The sequence below is a fragment of the Oncorhynchus nerka genome, linkage group LG9b (assembly GCF_034236695.1).
Source record: "Oncorhynchus nerka isolate Pitt River linkage group LG9b, Oner_Uvic_2.0, whole genome shotgun sequence".
NCBI classification, from domain to species: Eukaryota; Metazoa; Chordata; class Actinopteri; order Salmoniformes; family Salmonidae; genus Oncorhynchus; species Oncorhynchus nerka.
In genome coordinates, this window is record NC_088424.1 from 5,813,232 (window position 1) to 5,829,548 (window position 16,317).

At 42.5% G+C, this 16,317-nt stretch overlaps 1 protein-coding gene across 1 annotated transcript; it reads left to right on the plus strand.

Moving 5' to 3' along the window:
• The first annotated feature begins 677 nt into the window (after nucleotides 1–677).
• On the plus strand, nucleotides 678–6,771 carry LOC115114176 (volume-regulated anion channel subunit LRRC8D-like). Its single transcript, XM_029642227.2, has 2 exons — nucleotides 678–1,513; nucleotides 2,891–6,771. The coding sequence occupies exon 2, from the start codon at nucleotides 2,893–2,895 to the stop codon at nucleotides 5,461–5,463; it is 2,571 nt and encodes an 856-aa protein (XP_029498087.1). The 5' UTR covers nucleotides 678–1,513; nucleotides 2,891–2,892; the 3' UTR covers nucleotides 5,464–6,771.
• Nucleotides 6,772–16,317: the final 9,546 nt, after the last annotated feature.

Consider the following 16,317-nt stretch of genomic DNA (forward strand, 5'->3'; position numbering starts at 1 on the left):
AGCGGATAAGAGGCAATCCGTAATTTTGATTAAGACTTTAATGAGTGAGCTGGGACAATATTTAAAAAGTCAATTTAACTAGGCAGGTCAGTTAAGAAGTAAATCTAATTTACAATGATTGCCTACCCTGGTGATGCTGGGCTAATTGTGCACTGCCCTAATCCCAATCACAGCTGGATGTGAACCAGGGACTACAGTGATGCCTCTTGCACTGAGAGGCAGTGCCTTAGACCACCGCGCCACTCGGGAGCCCTGGGGGACATGTATGAAATCCAGGATTTTATCTTTTCAATATAAGTAGTTAGGCTTTTATGGGGTATTATGAGCCAATTGTAATCTATTAGGCATTTATTCAGAAAGATACAGTTCCTTAATATGTTGGCTCTATATGTAAGAGCAAATAACACTTTGGAGTTGTATCTCCAGTGATGTTTTTACATGTTGTATTTGTCTTTTAAACATGAGCTGGTCAAAAAAGGAGTAGGACTATGTTTCACTGGTGACTGGTAAAGTACAAGTTGTAAGGTGATGTGGGCTGGTGCGGCTAAAATGCCAGGGTTGAATTTTTGTCCCAGTCCGTCCCTGCCTGGCACTCCATGGACTTGTTTTTATTCACTTCCTCTGAGAGTACAAGGGTTGAGAGGAGGGTAGCCCACTCTTTTTACATGATCTAGCCTGGACCGGTTGGAACCTGTACCATACTCAAGAGACACTTCCTCAACAGTGTGCAGTGCACCGGTGCAGCAAGCAACCAAATCCAGACATAGCTGGAAATCCAGCATGACTTCAGTCGATAGCGAGTTACACCAAAAGGGTTCTAGATTCCTAACGTCTTCATATTTCACAATTAGGCTGGCTATCTAGCCTAACTACAGACAGACAGGACGAGCGGGAGAGAGCTCGCAAGGATTGTTACATTGTGTAGTTTACTGGGGCAGCAGATATGATGTGCCGGATACAATGTATTCATTTACAGACTGAAAAGTAGTGATTGCTACATAGTTACTGAACAGATGGTTACAGTTCAAAGTTTCCGAATGAGTTATATTGTAACAGAATGTTCACGCGGGAGAAACATTCGATTAAGTCGTAGTAGAGTAGGTGGTGCCCTAGTTTTCATTATTAGGCCTATCTCGAATTTGGTGGCATCTGAGAGAAGCACGTTGTGTCTTTAGGACGTTGATCTGTGGCATCCACCATCTCATAAACGCCGGTAATAGCGCTTTAATGTTGGACTATCCTTTACTTTGAATTACATGTGTACGGAGGCAGACGTTCTGCGCATATTATTCACGTAGCTAATGTTTATCAGGTAGCCAATGCAGAACCGCGGGTATTGAGAATGGTGCTGACATTCGCACTGTCACGAACATAATATTCTTGGTCACAAGCGTTATTCCATAGATGATGGTTTAATTATTTGATCTGAACCGTGGAAAGGAACTGTCTTGACCGTAAAAGTGGAATGGAGTGCCGGAAATCAAATTGATAAGAGATAACGTCAAACAAGATAGTAAGTATGATATTTCTTTCTCGCATTTACCACGCTGTAAAAACTGTAAAATCCTAATTTATATTTGTTTGATGTTGATTGTCATACTGTGCGGTTATCCCAGGGTAGTTTATTTAGGCTATCGCAAGTGGCAAGATCATATAAATTGTTAAGGAACGCACTGTAAATGTTTAACTCTGGGCACATGCTGTAGTTGAGTTACAGTTGAAGTTTACCCCACGTTACAGCAAGTCACCTGACCTCAGAGTCAGACAGCAACAGGAAAATGAATGCGCAAGATCTCTAGAAGAATCTTAAGAGTTTAACATGTGTCTAATGGTTTATATTTCCCAAATGAAATGATATGTTCGATCAGTAGCCTAGGTGTATTCCACAACTGGTCTCTCTGCTCTTCTCTTTTTTAGACCAGGGCTGTCTCTACGGTCAACTACACGCTCTCACCTATAGATCTTCTGCTTTTATGATATGCAAAACGTCTTTAATGATGGCTTCCTCTTACTGGGATGTCACCTTAAAGTATTTTTGATTCATATTATACTATAGTTATAAATATAGCCTATAGGCTACTAGCCTATAATATCAAACTATGTATTGATATTCCTGTCATTCTTTAGTTCAACTATGAAAGGAAATTATGAATGACACCAAATATCATCACGTTTAATTGGTTGGTAAAGCGTACCATATTTGTTTTAGAATACTGGTAAGGAAAAGTGTATGCCATAAAATAACTCTTAATAGTGTTGTAAAAGTTATAAATATTAAGAGTAATGATCATTATCTAGGCTACCTAGTTTGGGCAATGTATATTCACTGTCATAAAACAATTTTAAACTTTTTTTTTTTTTTTTAACCGTGGGGGAAAAGGCTCAGAGAAGGAAGTGCTCCCACATGTTGAATCTGGGCACAATTACCATTGATCTTAAAAGGGCACACCAATATTATAATCTTCTCAATGACTTGCAATAGTCTGTAGACTAACATTAGAGGAACCTTTGCCATTCCAGTTTCCACATGTCATAACTAGTCTGGCCCAGATGTAGACTCTAAGCTTTGTCATCAGATGTTTTCAAATTCTCTATAGAGATGCATGAGAGAGAGTAATATGCCAATGTCATTACTCATGCCGTTTCGTGTTTTATATGCCTCTTTGTCATGGAGAACCGTTCAATTTAGTTCTAAAAAATAATGCTGTCAACCTTTATTACCTTTTTAACCTTTATAACCAACCAAGTACAAACATTTACCAACAAAAATCGATTTGATTCCAAACAAAAACACACATTTGAAGTGCTTGTTTTATTTCTTTCTAATTAGATTGGTTGAGAAAGAAGTGCTTTCCATACTAGCTAAATGCCCGGTCTTCTTCCATTGCAGGAATGTTTACCATCACTGAGTTAGCATCGCTGAATGACACCCAGCCGACCTACCGCATCCTAAAACCATGGTGGGACGTCTTCATGGACTACCTGGGGGTGGTCATGCTCATGTTGTCCATCTTCGCCATGACAATGCAGATCACAAAGGACCAGGTGGCGTGCCTTCCCTGCCTGGAAGAAGCGGAGGAGGCGGCGGCGGCAGGGCCAAACTCTTGCACAAACTCTTGCACAACCAAATGTCAGCAAGAAACCACCTCATCAGCAGTTAGTATGACGACAGTGCTTGCTACACCAATGCCCACTAAAGATCTACCAGACAGTGCAGTACACGAGATCCACAACACCCAGCCCATCGTTGTGAAGCGAGAGAGCAAAATGCAGCAACCTGAGCCCACGGGGATCCGAACCAATTTAGATTATCAGCAGTACATCTTTGTCAACCAAATGTGTTACCATGTTGCCTTGCCCTGGTACTCAAAGTACTTCCCATACCTCACCCTCATCCACACCCTTGTGCTTATGGTCAGTAGTAACTTCTGGTTCAAATACCCCAAGACAAGCTCAAAGATTGAACACTTTGTGTCCATTCTCGGACGGTGCTTTGAGTCTCCATGGACTACAAAGGCTTTGTCCGAGACAGCCTGTGAGGATTCTGAGGAGAACAAGCAGCGACTGACTGGCACCACTTCAGCACCGAGAGAGTTATCACAGGAAAATAAAGACGAAAATGGTGCCAACACATCTACTCCTATGCTTGGGAATACAGGAGTCAAGTTCTCAGCAGATACGCCTGTTGCTGAGGCACCAAGTATGACTATCCTGGACAAGAAGGATGGAGAGCAGGCCAAGGCTCTTTTTGAGAAGGTGAGAAAATTCCGTGCCCATGTGGAGGACAGCGATTTCATCTACAAGCTCTACGTAGCTCAGACCGTGGTCAAAACGGTCAAGTTCATTTTGATTCTGTCATATACGTCAACCTTTATGGCTGCCATCGAATTTCGCCACAAATGTGAGCCCGATATCAAACACTTAACCGGATATAAGCTGTTCTTTTGCACCCACAACATGGCGTTCATGCTGAGAAAGCTCCTCCTCAGCTACATGGCCCTCATATTGATCTATGGGATGGTCTGCTTGTATTCCCTCCACTGGCTTTTCAGGCGCCCCCTTAAAGAGTACTCATTTGAGAAAGTCAGAGAGGAGAGTAGCTTCAGTGACATTCCTGACGTGAAGAACGATTTTGCGTTCCTCCTACACATGGTCGATCAGTACGACCAGCTGTATTCCAAACGGTTTGGTGTCTTCCTCTCAGAGGTCAGCGAGAACAAGCTGAGGGAGATCAGTCTGAACCACGAGTGGACATTTGAGAAGCTCAGACAGCTTGTGACCCGAAATGCCCAAGACCAGCAGGAGCTCCACCTCTTCATGCTCTCTGGTCTCCCCAATGCAGTGTTTGATCTCACCGACCTGGAAATACTTAAACTAGAACTAATTCCTGAGGTCAGGTTTTCGGCAAAGATTTCCCAAATGACCAGTATGCATGAGCTGCACCTCTGCCACTGCCCTGCCAAAGTTGAGCAGACAGCCTTTGTCTTTCTCCGTGACCACCTCCGCTGCCTTCATGTCAAGTTCACAGACGTCGCTGAGATCCCCACATGGGTTTATTTGTTGAGGAGTTTGAGGGAGCTTAACTTGGTAGGGAATTTAAGCTCAGAACACAACAAAATGATAGGACTAGAGTCCATGCGAGATTTAAAACATCTCAAGACATTGTATCTGAAGAGCAACCTCACCAAGATGCCTTCAAGTCTAACTGAGCTGTCCCCACACCTGATCAAACTGGTGGTGCACAATGATGGTACTAAACTACTGGTACTGAACAGCCTCAAGAAGATGACTAACCTTGCCGATCTGGAGTTGCACAACTGTGAGCTGGAGAGGATCCCCCATGCTATTTTCAGCTTAACCAACCTTCAAGAGCTGGATCTCAAATCCAACAACATTCGCACCATTGAGGAGATCATCAGCTTTCAGCACCTCAAGAGGTTGACCTGCCTCAAACTGTGGCACAACAAAATCATCACCATTCCAGCCTCCATAGGCCAAGTCAAGTGTTTGGAGTCACTTCACCTATCGCACAACAAACTGGAGATGCTCCCGCCGGCTCTGTTCCACCTCCCCAAGCTGAGGTATCTGGACGTCAGTCAGAACTCCATCACAGTGATCCCGCCGGACGTGGGTCTCCTGCAGAACCTCCAGCACTTCGCAATCAATGCAAACAAGGTGGAGGTGCTGCCCAAGCAGCTGTTCAGGTGCACCAAGCTGAAGGTCCTGTGTCTGAGCAACAATGGCCTCACCACCCTGCCTGAGACAGTGGGTCAGTTGGTGCAGCTCGCTCAGCTGGAGCTGAGGGGAAACAGTCTGGACCGCCTTCCCTCGCTACTGGGGAACTGTCGCCTTCTACGTAAAAACTGCCTCATTGTCGAGGACCACCTTTTTGACACTTTACCCATAGAAGTAAAGGAGAGCATCAGTCGGGAGACCAATGTGTCCTTTGCGAGTGGTTTATAGCTTATAATCGCTGATATTTTAAACCCTTACAATACAATGACTAACTGAAATGTATATTATAACTCACTGAAGCAATACGCCATGAAATTAAGATATTGTTCACCAGGAAGTAGCCTTGTACTTTTGGGCAAAAACGTGGCACAATGGTCTTCAAGCCAAATATTTCATAAAAGGCATCTGGCAGAAGTGAATTCATCCATAACATTAATATGAGTTGATGTATTTCTTAAAGGACCCTGTTTTCACGAATTTGATTATATAACTTCAAGCCCATTGAAAAGATATGGTGACATGACCCGGAAGTAAAGCGGAAGTGGTGGTTACTTTCACAGGGTATTGAACCACATTTTATTGATTATAAATTTCACAATATGGCTTGTTCCTTGACCCTTTTAACTGAATAAAGTGAGAGAGAATGCAGACTGCAGAGCACTATAATCACGTAATGACGTTTTGCATTTATCGTTTCAAAGTAGTATTTTTGTTCAAATATTTAAGAATGTTCAGGATTTTAAAAATGCTTTCAGTTGCTTCCTAGGGTATTATCGCATAATATTGTTAATAGGAATTGAATTTCTGACTTATTAATATATAATGTATTAGCTACTCAGGTATAATGTTAACCATGGGCAATAGCTTTTCAACCTTAACTGCTGCTATTTCTCAGTGAGGGCTTTAATAAGAAAGGCCCAAACAGCATGTTTGCCTAAACATTCACTGTCATTATTCACATCACCATTCAATGAGCGAACAAATGCTCTCCTTTCAATGGTAATTCACTTTTGTTTAAATAACGTTTCATTAATTTGCTTCGATGACATCCTGCAGCCGAGACATTGGTCTGTCAGCGGAGTGACAGTTGTCGTGTGTTGATAAGAGAAGGGGGGGAGATCCTCAGTCTACTGGGAACTGTTTCGGCACAGTCTTGCCTATGTGATCATACTAAGTTCACCGGGGGAATAAAAGATACAGTCTGAACTTTTACCTCCTCTTGGGGATTACGCTTGAAATTGGGAGTACTTTGCATAAACAATATTTGCTTTTCTCATAGATTGTTGAATGTTTTCCATGGATTACACTCGCCTATCACAGACCATACTAAACCTATTTTTTTTTTAAGATGTGTGATTGAAAAGGGATGAGGTTTGACAAAAGGGAGAGAACAATGGGACAAAGATTGTTATTGCTTTTTGTCTATGTATTTCTGTACTGTACATGAACTGTTCACATTTGCTACCATACCAAATTACTGATCATACGCTCAAAGTCCGTTAATTTATGGCACAATAAAACTAGATTTTAGATAAACTTTTCCAGTTCTTGTCACTCTCTGTTTCAACGCATTTCTCAATGGTAATTGGACATTATTTATGGCACCCAGGTCTCACAGCCCACCAACACAACCAACTTGAGAAGAGCCAACGATGTGCAACCTGGCCTTGCAGTCCCTGGAGTCCTTTGCACAGAAGCTTGCAAAATCCCAGGATGACAACAAATGTCTGCCTCAGATGAGAGGCCATGTCAGTGGCAGATCTACCCGATTAATCTCGGACTGACAGATTCTACAACAGCCCTATGCCTTTGTGAGACTGCTTAATGCTGCTTTACTGTGATATTGTACACCACTTCTAATATATATATATATATATATATATATTACATTAACTGAATTTCCTTGATCAAGCAAAGGTACAATGTACACAACGTCTTTAAGGATGATGTCATGCCAAAACAATAGGGAAATTTGAATTTAAAAAGCATCTTTTGAAATACAATCTCAAAGTTATTGCCTGTAACTCTGACAACAGGGCAGATGAGATCAATTCAGGCTTTGCTGAGAACACTATCTTGCCAGTACCTTGGTAATTCAATATCATAGTCAAGTTGAGTTTTGTGTGTGCTTTGTTGGACATTTGCTTGCTGCTGCACCCGGTTACACTTTATTGTAGCTAATAATGGCATTAAAAGCAAGCCACAGATATGCTGCTCCCATCCACCCATAGAGAGTGATAGAGGCCTCTAGTGGCCATAAGGCCGTTTTAACATGTACAGCACTATTGAGGGCTTCCACCATTTTAATGTAGTCAGCTGGGTGGGACTTCCAACTTCACTGGCTGATCCCTCCTGGTGACCCTGTTGGAGTCATGTCCAATTGGGTCATCGGGAGGGATCAGCCAATCGTGAAAAAGAAAATGGACTACTTTAAAATGGAGATTCACTTAATTCACATGACATGTCACTTCCGGCTAAATGAAAATGAGGACCAGGGTGGGAAACAGAGGCCGGAAACCTAGGCCACATAGTCAAAAGTCATACTGCTGTGTCCCTGGATGTAACTCCTACAAAAGGAGGAAGTCATGCAGAGAATTAACTTTTCACAGTTTCCCCAAAGACTGTGCAATACGACGCCAATGAGTGGTGGAAATAAAGCGAGTTGTCAGGCCACATTATAAGGTAAGTTAAGATTTTTGAATTTAATGTTGCTAGTTAGCTTAGCGAGTTAGCTAGCTATCTACTGGCCAGCCAGGCTAACAACACAGCCACCAGTTAGTTGAGAAATTCTAACATTGGTTAACTTAGTACCTATTTTTGCATCTCTAACCAATATAGCAAGTTATAATGCTTGACAACTAAACTGGATCAATATGTCCCTACAGAGTTAATTGACAACAACCAAAGTGTGTTCAAAACACTGTTGTAGACTCCTTTTTAAAGACCATAAGTGGGAAACGGATGCTAAAGGTGCAGGTTGTGCCGACTGTGTTCACCTGGATGTCCACCCCAAAACCTGGCAGGAAGACCATCATCAGAAAAGCTGCAAGGTAGGCCTATCTAGCGTAGCTTACCCCTAAACTAGCTAACTACTAGTTTATTAAACAACTTGTCAGGGAGAGTCAATAATCAACTGTAATGTATTTTTCTGTGTTACAGTGAGGCTGCCCGTCATGGAAAGCACCTGCTGAGGAGCCAGATGAGCTAAGGTAGTTGTTTATTATTACATATGTGTCTTTTCTGTCATTTTCAATAGTTCATAGCAGGTACAGTATATGTAACCGAATCTTGTATCTACAGTGACTCTGGATCAGGACCCTCAAGCTGAGAATATGGCTTGCCAAATCATGTTCAGGTATAGACTTAAGATCTGAACTTCAGTCACTTTAGTGTTTTTTGTGAGTTTACAATATTTGGTTTAGCCTCGGTCACTAGCTCCCATTTACAATCATTCACAATGAATGCATCAGTATCTGCCCGTCTGCTCTACATAAAGGCCATGCAAGTTCATTTTGAGTTGTTTTTCTGTAAGCCTTCTACTAACAGAAAAGGAACATGTATTCATTTGCATGGCCTGTGTTTGGAACAGAACATGTAGAGTTGGCAGTATTCAAAACAGATGAACACACACTTAGAGTTGGCTTTAAAGGAATGAGAAGCTTCCGTATTTCCCCTGCCAGTGCTTTCACAGATGTTATAAATGGCACAGATATAAAAAATGTGTTCTCTGTCTGTCTATGCTGCTTAGACCTCTGGTCCACACTCCAGTCCTGTTGGTGGCGGTAATGCACTTTAAAGTTGGTTGCCAGCGGCCTTAAAAAATACACAGAAGAAGAAAAATGATCTCTATTCTGCCACCTCCTTGCTCCTGCAGGGAGAAATTGAAAGTGGTGTTGTCTAATGTAGTTTATTTGTAGCACGAGGAAAGCTTGCTAGGCTTTTAGCCACCTGCAGCCACGTAAACGAGACAGTAATGGAATAGAAATATGAATATCCGTAATGCTTTGGACCGCGACTAGGATGTTGAAGGGACATTGGGCACATAATATGTTGTTAGCTAGTTAATCAAAAATTCTTAATAGCCATGTAGTTGATGATAAAGATGTTGATTGTTTTTTGTTTTGTTTTTTAAACGCAAATATGCCAGCAAAAATAATTAATGGAATAACATTAACTGTTAGCTAGCTAGTTATTATTATGAATGGCCAGTTAGCTAACGTAAACTATAATCAGCACCGGCCTGTACCCTACCTGCGCTAAGCTCTCTCCTGGCCCCTTAAACTAAATCTGAATTTGTCCTGCTAGGTGACCTAAACTAGGACATGCTTAAACCACCTTAACAAGTCCTAAAGCAATGGGACTCAACCAATCTTTCTCAGATTATTACCAATCCCACAAGGTATGACTCCAAAACCCCAGAAAAGGCTACTCTCCTCAATGTTATCCTCACAAATAATCCTGATAGGTATCAGTCTGGTGTTTTCTGTAATGACCTTAGTGATCACTGTTTTATAGCCTGTGTACGTAATGACTCCTCAGTGAAACGACTTGTCCTGATTTGTCAAAGACGCTTGCTAAAATACTTTCATGAGCAAGCCTTTCTTCATGACCTGGCTTCTGTAAATTGGTATAGAATCAGCTTGATCCTGTCACGTTCTGACCTTAATTTCCTTTGTTTTGTATTTATTTAGTATGGTCAGGGCGTGAGTTGGGTGGGTTGTCTATGTTTGTTTTTCTAAGTTTTGGGAATTTCTATGTTTCGGCCTAGTATGGTTCTCAATCAGAGGCAGGTGTCATTAGTTGTCTCTGATTGAGAATCATACTTAGGTAGCCTGGGTTTCACTGTGTGTTTGTGGGTGATTGTTTCCGTGTCTGTGTTTGTTCGCCACACGGTACTGTTTCGGTTTTGTTCACGTTTATTGTTTTGTATTCATTGAGTGTTCAGTTCATGTTTTTAAATAAACAACCATGGACACTTACCACGCCGCATATTGGTCCTCTGATCCGTTTCGCATCTCCTTTTCAGACGAAGAGGAGGAAAACCATTACAGATCCCCTCTGTCGAGGAGGCTTGGACCTTCTTTTTTGATATTTTCAGTGATATTGTTAACAAACACACCCCCATAAAGAAAATGAGAATTAAAAACAGGTTCAGTCCCAGGTTCGACCGTGGTCTTGCAGAGTTACTCCACCTCAAGAATTGCATTTGGTGAAAGGCTCAGCAGACACATACTCAGGCTGACTGGCTCTTGTTCAGACAAATAACAAATAAGTGCACTCGGGCTATCCGGAAGGTCAAAGTTAGTTACTTTAAGGAGCCGTTCTCTCTCTGTGGGTCTAACCCCAAGAAGTTCTGGAAAACGGTTAAAGACCTGGAGAATAAACCCTCCTCCTCACAGCTGCCCATGTCCCTTAAAGTTGATGATGTGGTTGTTACTGACAAGAAGCACATGGCTGAGCTTTATAATCACCAATTCATAAAGTCAGGATTCCTATTTGACTCAACCATGCCTCCTTGCCCATCCAACGTTTCCTCACCTCCCACCCCTTCTAATGCGACTAGCCCCGATGGTCCTCTCTCTTTTCCCCCCACTACAAAGTTTCTCCCTGCAGGCGGTCATTGAGTCCGAGGTGCTGAAGGAGCTCCTTAAACTTGACAAAAAAAACATCTGAATCAGATGGTTTAGACCCTTTCTTCTTTAAGGTTGCTGCCCCTCTAATCGACAAGTCTATCTCTGACCTTTTTAACCTGTCTTTCCTCTCTGGGGAGGTTCCCATTGCTTGGAAGGCAGCCATGGTGCATCCTTTATTTAAAGGGGGAGATCAAGATTAATCCTGACTGTTATAGGCCTATTTCTATTTTGCCCTGTTTATCAAAAGTGTTGGAAAAACTGAATTAACTGACTGGCTTTCTTGATGTCTACAGTATTCTCTCTGGTATACTATCTGGTTTCCGCTCAGGTTATGGATGTGTCACTGCAACCTTAAAGGTCCTAAATGATGTCACCATTGCCCTTGATTCTAAGCAATGTCGTGCTGCTATTTTTATGGACTTGGCCAAAGCTTTTGATACGGTAGACCATTCCATTATTGTGAGTATTGGTGTCTCTGAGGGGTCTTTGGCCTGGTTTACTAACTACCTTTCTCAAAGAGTGATGTGTATCAAATCAGAACATCTGCTGTCTCAGCCACTACCTGTCACCAAGGGTGTACCCCATGGCTCGATCCTAGGCCCCACACTCTTCTCAATTTACATATACAACATAGATCAGGTAATAGAAGGCTCTCTCATCCATTTATATGCAGATGATACAGTCTTATACTCAGCTGGCCCCTCTCCGGATTTTGTGTAAAATGCTCTACAACAAAGCTTTCTTAGTTTCCAACGAACTTTCTCTGCCCTTAATCTTGTTCTGAAGATCTCCAAAACAAATGTCATGTGGTTTGGTAAGAAGAATTCCCCTCTCCCCACAGGTGTGATTACTAACGCTGAGGGTTTAGAGCTTGAGGTAGTCACCTCATACAAGTACTTGGGAGTATGGCTAGACAGTCCTTCTGTCAGCACATATCAAAGCTGCAGGCTAAAGTTAAATCTAGACTTGGTTTCCTCTGTCGTAATCGTTCCTTTTCACCCCAGCCAAACTAACCCTGATTCAGATGACCATCCTATCCATGCTAGATTACGGAGAAGTAATTTATAGATCGGCATGTAAGGTTCCACTCGAGAGGCTAAATGTTCTTTACCATTCGGCCATCAGATTTGCCATCAGATTTACTCTATACTCGTCTGTAAACTGGTCATCTCTGTATACCCATCGCAAGACCCACTGATTGATGCTTATTTATAAAAACCCTTTTAGGCCTCACTCCCCCCTATCTGAGATATCTACTGCCGCCCTCATCCTCCACATACAACATCAGTTCTGCCAGTCACATTCTGTAAAAGGTCCCAAAAGCACACGCATCCCTGGGTCACTCCTCTTTTCAGTTCGCTGCAGCTAGCGACTGCAGCAAGGAACCATCATTTAAATAATAGTGAAGACATCAAAACTATGAAATAACACATATGGAAGCATGTAGTAATCCAAAAAGTGTTAAACAAATCAAAATATATTTTAACAGTCTTTAAGGAGTTCCCACATATGCTGAGCACTTGTTGGCTGCTTTTCCTTTACTCTGCGGTCCAACTCATCCCAAACCATCTCAATTGGGTTGAGGTCAGGTGATTGTGGAGGCCAGGTCATCTGATGCATCACTCTCCTTCTTGGTCAAATAGCCCTTACACAGCTTGGAGGTGTGTTGGGTCATTGTCCTGTTGAAAAACAAATGATAGTCCCACTAAGCACAAACCACATGGGATGGCGTATCGCTGTAGTAGCCATGCTGGTTAAGTGTGCCTTGAATTCTAAATAAAACCAACAGTTTCACCAGCAAAGCACCCCCACACCATCATACCTCCTCCTCCATGCTTCACGGGGGGAACCACACATGCGGAGATCATCCATTCACCTACTCTGCGTCTCACAAAGACACGGCAGTTGGAACCAAAAATCTCAAATTTGGACTCATCAGACCCAAGGACAAGATTCCACTGGTCTAATGTCCATTGCTCGTGTTTCTTGGCCCAAGCTAGTCTCTTCTTATTATTGGTGTCCTTTAGTAGTGGTTTCTTTGCAGCAATTTGACCATGAAGGCCTGATTCACGCAGTCTCCTCTGAACAGTTGATGTTGAGATATGTCTGTTACATGAGCTCTGTGAAGCATTTATTTGGGCTGCAGACTGAAGTGCAGTTAATTGCCGATTTCTGAGGCTGGTAACTCTAATGAACTTATCCTCTGCAGCAGAGGTAACTCTGGGTCTTCCTTTCCTGTGGCGGTACTCATGAGAGCCAGTTTCATCATAGCGCTCAATGGTTTTTGCGACTCCACTTGAAGAAACCTTCAAAGTTCTTGAAAATGTCTGGATTGACTGACCTTCATGTCTTAATGTAATGATGGACTGTCATTTCTCTTTGCTTATTTGAGCTGTTCTTGCCAGGATATGGACTTAGTCTTTTACCAAATAGGGCTATCTTCTGTATACCAACCCTACCCTACCTAACTACAAAGCCTGAAAAGCCTTGCTTCTAGTTCTTAGGAAACTTTGCAGTGTTTAGTTTTTCTCTGTATTGTTTCTTACATTGTTAGCCCTGAAAATCTTAAGTGTTATTACTTACAGCCGGCAAGAACTATTGGATATCAGAGCGATGTCAACTTACCAGCACTACGACCAGGAATACGACTTTCCCGAAGCGGATCCTTTGTCTGAACTACCCAGGGCATTTGAACTGATTCCAGAGCTTGACCCAAAACAACGCCGCTGGAAAAGAGAAAGACAGAGAAAGACGCACACCACCCACCACTTCCGAGTATATTACTCGCTAATGTCCAGTCTCTAGAGAACAAGGTCGACGAAATCAGGGCAAGGGTTGCTTTCCAGAGAGACATCAGGGATTGTAATATACTCTGTTTCACAGAAACATGGCTCTCTTAGGATATGCTGTCGTAGTCGATACAGCCACCTGGATTCTTATTGTGTCGCACCGACAGGAATAAACATATCTCCTGGAAGAAGAAGGGCGGGGTGTATGTTTCATGATTAACAACACATGGTGTAATTGTAACAACATACAGGAACTCAAGTCCTTTTTCTCATCTGACCTAGAATTCCTCACAATCAAATGCCGGCCATATTATCTCCCAAGGGAATTCTCTTGGGTTATTGTCACAGCCGTGTATATCCCCCTCAAGCCAATACCATGATGGCCCTCAAGGAACTTCATTGGACTTTATGCAAACTGAAAACCATATATCCTGAGGCTGCATTTATTGTAGCAGTGGATTTTAACAAATCAAATTTGAGGACAAGGCTACCTAAATTCTATCAGCATATTGACTGTAGCACTCGTGTTGGAAAAACACTGGATCACTGCTACTCTATCTTTCACGATGCATACAAGGCCCTCCCCTGCCCTCCTTTCTGAAAATCTGACCATGACTCCATTTTGCTCCTCCTGTCCTATAGGCAGAAACTCAAACAGGAAGTACCCGTGTTCAGGACTATTCAACGCTGGTCTGACCAATCGGAATCGACGCTTCAAGATTGTTTTGATCACACGGACCGGGATATGTTCCGGGTAGCCTCAGAGAATAATGTTGACGTATACGCTGATTCTGTGAGTGAGTTTATAAGGAAGTGTATAGGGGATGTTTTACCCACTGTGACTATTAAAACCTACCCTAACCAGAAACTGTGGATAGATGGCGGCATTCACACAAAATTGAAAGCGTGAACCATGCATTTAAACATGGAAAGGTGACTGGGAATATGGCTGAATACAAACAGTGTAGTTATACCCTCTGCAAGGCAATGAAACAAGCAAAATGTTCGTATGGAGACAAAGTGGCGTCGTAATTCAACGACTCAGACACGAGACACAATCACGGACTACTAAAGGAAAACCAGCCACGTCATGGACACCAACGTCTTGCTTGCTTTTCAATCTCTCCCTATCCCAGTCAGCTGTCCCCACATGCTTCAAGATGGCCACCATTGTTCCTGTACCCAAGAATGCTAAGGTAACTGAACTAAATGTAACACTCACTTCTGTCATTATAAAGTGCTTTGTGAGACTAGTCAAGGATCATATCACCTCCACCTTACCTGTCACTCTAGACCCCCTAGAGTGACACTCTAGACCCACTTCAATTTGTTTAGGTCCACAGACAATGCAATCGCCATCACACTGCCCTATCCCATCTGGACAGGAGGAATACCTATGTACGAATGCTGTTCATTGACTACAGCTCAGCATTCAACACCATCGTACCCTCCAAGCTTATCATTAAGCTTAATAAGGCCCTGGTCTCAACCCCGCCCTGTGCAATTGGGTCCTGGGACTTCCTGACGGGCCTCCCCCAGGTGGTGAAGGTAGGAAACAACATCTCCACTTCGCTTATTCTAAACTAATACAGAATACCTGTTTTACTTAAGTGTGAAAGATCCATTAGATATCAAGTAGTTGGGGACTTGTAGTCATTTTATTTTATGTGTAAAATTTCATTCACAAACACCCATCTTTAACTGTGGACTTAAAAAAAATTCAGTTGGAAATTATTCCAATAGATATTATTGAATGCAGAGTAGCGCAAATCTTCAGCGCTACGGATTGAATCAAGCCCCTAGTTAATGAATGACAGCAATCTTTCCATCAATGGCTGCGTTTACACAGGCAGCCTAATAAAGATCCTTTTGCCGCTAATTCAGGGTTTCCCTAACTCGGTCCTTGGTTTTTGCCCTAGCACTACACAGCTGATTCAAATAATCAACTAATCATCAAAATTGGATCATTTCAATCAGCTGTGTAGTGTTCGGGCTAAAACCAAAACGTGTGCACCTTAGGGTCCTGAGGACCGAGTTTGAGAAATGCTGCACTAATTGGTATTTTGACCAATCAGATAGTTATCCAATAATTGGGCAAAATAATAGGGCTGCCTGTGTTAAATGTAGACAGCGAAATTGCCACGAGTAGCATCGCAGCTATTTAGATGAGTGAGATGCAAGACTTCTGTGCATGGGACAAAACCAGCTGAGAAGTTGAGCCTCAACTCTCTTAGCTGTTGCAGAAATCGACCCACTATGCTGTTAACTTTCTGCATCTATGTCACATAGCCAAGTCTACCTGTAACGCAGCCATAGACAAAATACACTGACCAAAAATGTAAACGGAACATGCAACAATTTCAAAGATTTTGCTGAATTACAGTTCATATAGGATAATCAGTCAATTTAAATAAATAAATTAGGCCATAATCTATGGATTTCACATGACTGGGCAGGGGCGCAGCCATGGGTGAGTCTGGGAGGGCATAGGCCCACCCACTGGGGAGACAGGCCCAGCCAATCAGAATGAGTTTTCCCAACAAAAGGGCTTTATTACAGACAGAAATAGTCCTCAGCACCCAGTCCCCTCAGACAATCCAGCAGGGGAAGAAGCCAGATGTGGAGGTCCTGGGCTGGCGTGGTTACACGTGGTCTGTGGT

Coding starts and splice junctions, on each gene's coding strand:
- LOC115114176 (XM_029642227.2), top strand. CDS start 2,893: ATGTTTACCATCACTGAGTTAGCATCGCTGAATGACACCCAGCCGACC.